The sequence below is a fragment of the Balaenoptera musculus genome, chromosome 12 (assembly GCF_009873245.2).
Source record: "Balaenoptera musculus isolate JJ_BM4_2016_0621 chromosome 12, mBalMus1.pri.v3, whole genome shotgun sequence".
In the NCBI taxonomy this organism is placed as follows: Eukaryota; Metazoa; Chordata; class Mammalia; order Artiodactyla; family Balaenopteridae; genus Balaenoptera; species Balaenoptera musculus.
This window is the reverse complement of record NC_045796.1, coordinates 60,231,337-60,239,470: the sequence shown is the minus strand read 5'-3', so window position 1 is coordinate 60,239,470 and position 8,134 is coordinate 60,231,337. Positions and strand designations below refer to the sequence as shown.

Genomic DNA, 8,134 nt, shown 5'->3' with positions numbered 1-8,134 from the left:
AGGGATGGGGGTGGGAAACACCTTCAGGCTCCACTGTTAGGAAGTCATTTAACTGATAGTCCTTTGAAAACGAAATTTCAGAAAGGGAACTAGGAGCCACCAATCCCCTCGTGTTCTGTTCCTGATATTTCAATATAAACAAGCTGTATTATCTCCAAATAGAATTTGTCTCGCACACTGATGGAATGTGTCCTTTATGCTTTCTCCCCCGTAAGGCCTCAAATTCACCACTCAAAATTTAGCAGGCTTCCTTTGGTAAATTACCCAAAGTAACCCCTGAAACAGCGAGACTGCCTGGGCGATGTGGTTTTAGAAGTCTTTAAGCCATGCCTGTCTATAAAATATTCACTTATGGACTACAGAGGGGGTATCATTTTTAATGATGAGATTCAGAACTGGAAGAAAAGGAGAAAGAGGTTAATATCCATGAATTCAAGTAATTTCATTTCAAAACACTGAACTTAGAACATTACATCTCACTGGTTTACACAGTAGTGAAGATAAAATAGAATCATCCGTATGTGAGGCATGGACAAACACAGAGTTGCCAAGAATATGAAGAATGGGAGTTTCAACTTTCAGAAAACTTTTCCTTCTTCAAGACCGTTTATGACATGGAGACAGATGCACATTTAGAAACTTGTAAAATGTATGTATAGATAGTAACATATAAATCTATGTGAGATTTTTTTAATTGAGGAGACATTGTGCTCCTACATAATTAAAGATATTAATTTCTGTCCTTTTTTTAAGGTAAATGTTTATTGTTTCTCTCACAAGAACTGGCAACTTGGAAATGCAGGTTCCTTGCTCCTTATAAATGCATCCCCAAGCCTGCAATTCTTCGAGCTTTAAGGAGGTTTTCATTAAAGGAGCTAGCTGCCTCTTTGTGTGGATTGGCTGTTTAAAGCTGCAGCTCTGAAGTGGGAACCTCAGTTTTGACATTCTGTAGGCCCTTAGCAAAGAAGTTCCATAAAATGTGCGAAGCTCAAACAGCTTCTGGGAACTAGCAGGAGAGCAGAAAGCACAGGAATGAATGACTGAGACAAGGGAGGAAGAGGAGGAGGAGAGGAAAAGGAAGAGAAAGAGAAGGGATTCACAGAATCCTCCTCCAAGGTGGATACATTAAAAAGGAAGTCCCAGTAAGCAATTTTACCCAAGTTGAAACCAGCTGCCACCTCCTAAGAAAATTTCCTTCGTTTTCTGATTTCTGTTATCATAAAACTACATCAATAAGAAATAAATGAAGATCAAACGAATACCATCTCACCTCTATTTTAATAACTGTGTCCTTTCAGCTTCATGTATGGGAGTGATTATGGTGGTTTTTCTGCCAAGTCCTGGTATAGAGAAATACAATAAATGATACTTTACATACGGTGTGAGTGTGTTTACTAGATGAACCAAGTTAATAAATTAGAGTTCAGGTTACAGTGCATAGGTTGATACCATTACTGTTACTCAGGTGAAGACTTTGGGGGCCTCAGGTCAAGGTGCTGGGCACTACCAAGACCCAGGCCCGGCTCGCTCTTTCGAGAAGTGTGACAATGTGGGGATAAATATCGGTCTTTGGGGTTTAGCTCGGATTCGCTGAGTCGTTTCTCTCCAGGCAGTGCAGGAGGGAGTCCGCACCAATTCCTTAGACTCGTCCAGGTCAGGATACCGACTCAGTAGAGCCCTTGCTGGGACCTAGGGGAAGGGACGGGCTGACGCGGTTGCCAGGATCTCCTCTCAGGGCGCCTGGAGCTTGTTCTCGAGGAGGGGGCCCAGGGGACCCCTCAGTCAGCCCCGGAGGCTGCGAGGCCCGCGTGAACCGCCTGCTCAGCCTTTGTCCTAGCCAATGATCTCGGGGAGCTGTACTGGAGTGAGGGAGATATCAAGACACCTTGTCAGTTCAAAGCATTTTAGGGTTGTTTGAAATCCTCTCCTCGTCAACGTAAGCAGCCTCTGTATTTGAACAGTAGCTTTGAACAGTGAAAGGGAATGAGCTGAATCGAAACCTGGAGGTGTCCCTCCGAGACACCTTCAGCATGCTTTTATGAGGGTGGAGAAAGGCAGGCAGACGTGCGGACTCTGCTCCAGCGGGGTCAGTCGCAAAGAAAGGCGCCCACGATGGGGGGAGAAAGGTAAGGGAGGACCGAGAAGCCCCCATCTGGGGCTGAAACCTCAGAGAGCCCAGGTTCCCGGAGCCCCGGGGAGGGGCAGCGCCGGAAGGCAGACTGGAAGCCGAGGCTACTCAGGACCCGGCGTTCGCGCCAACCGGGCCTCCGGCGACAGCCGGGGAGGCGGGAGTGGCGCGGGGGGTGGGGGGGGGGTGGTACCCAGAGCCACTGTGCGCGCCCAGCCCAGCCCAGCCGGCCCGGCGATTGGCCCGGCTCCGCGGGTGGGGGTGGGATGCAGAGGCTGAGGCCCAGGAGTAGGGCATTGCTTTGTGTACTCCCCCGGATTTACTGGGTGTATTAATCCGGTAGAACCACCCGGCTTACCCTGTTGGGAACGTTTCGGCTCCGTCGCCTGCCAGCGAAATGAGGCGGGGGTGGGGGTGGAGTGGAGACCCGGGACGTCAGCGTGGCATGGATCTCCGAGCAGTAATCGCCAGTGAAGTCCCATTGCAGACAGGAAGTTGGGATGTACACGTGCAGCCTATTCTTGCTCCCCTACCCAACACCCCAGCGCCCAAAGCCCGAGACTGGGGAAAGGGAGGCAGAAGGAGAGGAGGGAGGCGGACTTTTAAAGTGTCTCTGAGTCAGGCCGCCTCGGTTCCCTCGGAGATTGGAAACCTTTTTCTTCCCTCGAGTGTTTCACCCCACCGGCTGCAAAGGGCCTTGTCCCTTGAGAAATGAGAAATCAAATCCAGAGAAAAGCAGACACCTGCCCCGGAAGGGGGAGGGGGGTGAGCTTGTTCAGCGCCCGGACGCGGCCCTTCCCGGAGGCTGGATCCTTCCATCTGTGGGAGCTCTGAGTTCTCCCAGCCGAGAGGCGGGGAAGGAGGACAGCCGGGGGGCAGGGGGTGAGAAGAGGCGCGGCGGGCCGGGCGGGACGCGGCTGGCGAGCGGCCTGTGCGCTCCCAAAGCCCCGGGAGAGCCAAGCGCCCAGCGCTGGGGACTCGGAACTGCTGCGGAGGGAGGCGGTCCTGCCCTCCGCCCATCCCCTTTACTCTCAGTGGAAAAGCCGCGGGCGCCAGCCGCAGAGTCTGCGCGCTCCGGGGCTTGGACTTTTTCATTTTTTCGTAGCCCGGCAAAGTTACGGGATTCCTAGCAGTCCCCAGGCGAGCGGCCGGAGTGGCTCCGCGCTTGCGCGGGAACCCAGCGCCACAAGGTGTGTGTCCTCGCCTCGCCGCGCGGGTGCGCGCGTGGGGGGATGCAGGTCCGTTCCGTTGGCGGCCTGTGGGCTCGCCCCTCCCCTAACGATTTCTCTCTCTTCCACACACACGCTCGTAAACAGAGGGCACGTGGAAATTCTCAGCCAAAGCTCCTTGCCCGGGCGGGTGCTCAACGTGGTGATTTATAAACAGCTCAGCCACTCCCCAAAGGCCTCCGCTCCTCGTTAGTCATGATGAATTCTCTGGCCCGTTCCACTTTGCTGTCTAGATTAAGATGCTCGGAGGCCCCAAAGTGCTCCCCTTGAGCGTTGATTTGGCTTCCCTCACAAACCCACGACCACCGGCAGCGCCAGCGCTAGGGCTACAACGCGCGAGGCCGAGGGTGAGAGGTGGGGACGCAATTCACTTTCTCTGTGGTTTTTTGTTTGTTTGTTTGTTTGCCTTCCCGGCAGCAACTTCTGATTCGTTTTGCAGTATCCGTCCGGTACACTCGGGCCTGCGCGGTGGTTCCGCTGCTCCAGCACGGGTCCGCGCCCGGGTCTCTGCTACCCGGCTAGCAGGCTCCGAAACCCGCGGCAGGCACCTGCTCCCGGCGGCTACGGCACTGACGGCGCGACGCGCTCGCGCTGGGAAGAGCTGTGCAGCCAGGGCAGGGTCCCGCAGTCTCGCTCTGGAGTTCACGGCTGAAGGCTAAGCACGGAGCTTCGCCAGTGAGCGCCTGGGAGCTGAGTTAGACCAACCCACCAGCTGGCGTCCGCCGAAGTTTAGGATCAGGAAGGTTCCCCTAGTACTGCCCATTTTTCTTCACACGCTCTTCCTCCCTTTCGAAGCAGCTAACGGAAAAGTTGCATCCAAAAGCTCCAGGAGCACGAGGAAGCGCTCACGCAGTCCCCGCGGTTCCGCTTCCTGGAGCCGCCCTTGGTGCCTCCCCCGCACCCGGAGGCCGAACACTCCTTGCCAGGCGCTCCTGTAGCCTGGTACAGGGCAAAGGTCTACCGGCTCAGGGTCCTGGTTTCCTAAACCAAAAACTGTGCGCGCGCCCCAGTGTTTGAATGTGTCAGAGACTTTCAGAGTTTTGTTTTCAGTCCAGACCGCTGCGCTGTCAGAGCAGGCAACTCCGCTCCTGGACAGGAGTCTCTTACAAGCCGAGGCACGGGCTGAGCCTGCCTCTCGTGGGGTCCTCATCCCGAGGGGCTGGAAGACAATTAGGCCTGGAACCTAAAAGGAAGACATCCTACGCTAGCGGCGGGGTGGAGGGGAAGAAGAGGACCTTTATTGGGGCAAAAGTGTCCGCACACCCTGGAGCAAGAAGCTCATGGGCACTGAAATTCTAACTGTGGGGGAAAGGAGACTTCAACAGGGGGTCTAGTCTGACTTCTGGCTCTAGATATGAGACGTTGGCGTGTGTGTGTGTGTGTGTGTGTGTGTGTCCCAAGGTGAATAAAAATCGGACTCCCCATGGCTTGTTGGGACTCAGCCTTTCTCTTCTTCCTTCTTCAACCCCCTCTCCCGCCCTATTGGGAGGAGTAGGTGGACTGACATCCCCCTCCCCTCCGCCACCCAAGTCTTGCAAGTGTCTGTGGTCGATAGATGGCTGGGGCGCCCCCCTCCTCCACCGGGACCGCCCGGCGCGTCTGCTTGGGAGACAGATGGGGGGCGGGCCCATCCTAGGGGCGGAGGAGGCCGGGGGTGGGGGAGAAGGGGAGGTGAGAACTCTGAGATTCTGAATTGGGTGGAGAGGGGGGACCGGAGGAGGGCTAAGAGGACTCCGCGCCCGGGGGGGGAGGAGGAGGGGACAGCTCTGCGCCAATCAGTGGCGCCGGCCTGGGAGGTTGCTAGCGGTATCCACGTAAATCAAAGGGCGCGGAGCCAATGGGAGGGGGCGGAGGGGGCGGGGCCCAGGCGCGTGCCGCTGCGAGCTGGCGCTGCCTAGAGAGCGGGAGAGAGCTGGAGAGAGCAGGGAGAGGGGGGGAGCGCGGAGCTAGTCAGAGAGTGAGAGAGAGCAAGGAGGGAGAGGAGGAGAAAGAGAGCGAGGGCGGGCGGGAGGCGGCGGCGGCGGCGGCGGCAGCAGTAATAGCAGGAGCAGCAACAGAAGGCGTCAGAGCGGGCGTCGGAGCTGCCCGCTGGGGAGAGAGGAGAGAGAACAGCGAGCGAGGAGAGGAGCCCGAGGCGAAAAAGTAACTGTCAAATGCGCGGCTCCTTTAACCAGAGCGCTCAGTCCGGCTCCGAGAGTCATGGCGACCGCAGCGTCTAACCACTACAGCCTGCTCACCTCCAGCGCCTCCATCGTGCACGCCGAGCCGCCGGGCGGCATGCAGCAGGGCGCGGGGGGCTACCGCGAGGCGCAGAGCCTGGTGCAGGGCGACTACGGCGCGCTGCAGAGCAACGGGCACCCGCTCAGCCACGCTCACCAGTGGATCACCGCGCTGTCCCACGGCGGCGGCGGCGGGGGCGGTGGCGGCGGCGGCGGGGGCGGGGGTGGCGGCGGGGGCGGCGGCGACGGCTCCCCGTGGTCCACCAGCCCCTTGGGCCAGCCGGACATCAAGCCCTCGGTGGTGGTACAGCAGGGCGGCCGCGGCGACGAGCTGCACGGGCCGGGCGCCCTGCAGCAGCAGCAACAGCAGCAGCAGCAGCAGCAGCAGCAGCAGCAACAGCAGCAGCAGCAGCAGCGGCCGCCGCATCTGGTGCACCACGCTGCCAACCACCACCCGGGGCCCGGGGCATGGCGGAGCGCGGCGGCTGCGGCGCACCTCCCGCCCTCCATGGGAGCGTCCAACGGCGGCTTGCTCTACTCGCAGCCCAGCTTCACGGTGAACGGTATGCTGGGCGCCGGCGGGCAGCCGGCCGGGCTGCACCACCACGGCCTGCGGGACGCGCACGACGAGCCGCACCACGCTGATCACCACCCGCACCCGCACTCGCACCCGCACCAGCAGCCGCCGCCCCCGCCGCCCCCGCAGGGCCCGCCCGGCCACCCCGGCGCGCACCACGATCCGCACTCGGATGAGGACACGCCGACCTCGGACGACCTGGAGCAGTTTGCCAAGCAGTTCAAGCAGCGGCGGATCAAACTGGGATTTACCCAAGCGGACGTGGGGCTGGCGCTGGGCACCCTGTACGGCAACGTGTTCTCGCAGACCACCATCTGCAGGTTTGAGGCCCTGCAGCTGAGCTTCAAGAACATGTGCAAGCTGAAGCCTTTGTTGAACAAGTGGTTGGAGGAGGCGGACTCGTCCTCGGGCAGCCCCACGAGCATAGACAAGATCGCAGCGCAGGGGCGCAAGAGGAAAAAGCGGACCTCCATCGAGGTGAGCGTCAAGGGGGCTCTGGAGAGCCATTTCCTCAAATGCCCCAAGCCCTCGGCCCAGGAGATCACCTCCCTCGCGGACAGCTTACAGCTGGAGAAGGAGGTGGTGAGAGTTTGGTTTTGTAACAGGAGACAGAAAGAGAAAAGGATGACCCCTCCCGGAGGGACTCTGCCGGGCGCCGAGGATGTGTACGGGGGGAGTAGGGACACGCCACCACACCACGGGGTACAGACACCCGTCCAGTGAACTCGAGCGGGGGGGAGGGGCAGAGCGCGGGGCTCCCCCTCCCCTTCGGTCCGCGACCCTTTCCCGGCCCCCTTGTTCCCTCTCTAACTTCTGATTGTTCTTTTCTTTTTAATTATTATTTCCCCGTCCCTTAAAAAGAAAAAAAAAAATGAGGAAAACAACTAAGGCACTGGACTATCCTTTAAACGGTAGCAGGTGTAATGATGTTTTGACCTTTACAGGCTAGCACCCAGGCAATGGAGTGGAGTGTCTCATAGAGAGAGTGAGAAGAGAATGTGTGTGTGTGTGTGTGTGCGTGAGAGAGAGAGAGAGAGAGAGAGAGAGAGAGATGGCAAGCGCTGAGTTAAATACCTGGCAAAACTAAATAAATTACCAAAAAGACAAAAAAATCTACCAAACCGTGAGAAACACAAAACACAGCTCCTGATGCTTGGAGTTGGCACATGCTGCTGTGTTTATTTAATGTGGATCCCCATCAGGAAAGAGGGAAAAATACACATGTTCTTTGATGTAGGCAAAACTTAACCACATAAATTTGCACTGCAAGAAAATTGAAGTTTACATGAACAAATTCACAAACATGTTTTTCTTTCTCCCAGCGTTAATTTTGAAGTTGCCGGGTTTGGTTTGGTTTGGTTTGGTTTGGTTTGGTTTGGTTTTTATTCCTTGGAGAGAGTTGAAGCCAGCTTTTGGCCACTCCCCATCTCTAATGTTCTTGTGTTGCCCCTCTAGTTATTCTTACTGTTTGTGAACTTTGATTACCTTCAGATTCCCCCCTCCTTACATTGGTATAACGTTTATTTGCTCCTTTTACCAAAGCAAACCGATTGACTTCATACAGAATAAATAATTCTCTGCTTTCAGGAAATGTGCATGGTCTACCCGCTTTATCCAAGGCAAGAATTCTGTTTGGAATATAAAAATGAAAGTGAAGCATTGGTTTTTGTTACCAGCCACAAAGTAAACTTCATTTTCAGGCAGTGTTTCTGGGGGAGGTTGAGGAGGGAAGAAAAAGAAAAATCGATAGTGAGTGACTGATTGCTTCATTTTATCAGGCGGGCCCATTGTGAAAGAGCTCAGAGGAAATGTGGAGGTTAAATATATTTCCAGAGTTGTCCAACAGAAGGAAAGTGGCACTTCGAAGAGAACTAGGGAAATATGTATCTTCAGACACCCCTGTACAGTTCTCTGCCTTCGGTTTTAATAACTTAATTATGAGGAATTATTTGTGCTGACAGCAGCAGTTAAACTTTGTTCC

General features: G+C 56.0%; 1 protein-coding gene across 1 annotated transcript; it reads left to right on the top strand.

The window, feature by feature from the left end:
- Window positions 1-5,424: 5,424 nt before the first annotated feature.
- Window positions 5,425-7,792, top strand: POU3F2 (POU class 3 homeobox 2). The gene has a single exon (XM_036871786.1). The coding sequence runs from the start codon at window positions 5,557-5,559 to the stop codon at window positions 6,874-6,876; it is 1,320 nt and encodes a 439-aa protein (XP_036727681.1). The 5' UTR covers window positions 5,425-5,556; the 3' UTR covers window positions 6,877-7,792.
- The last annotated feature ends 342 nt before the right edge of the window (window positions 7,793-8,134 follow it).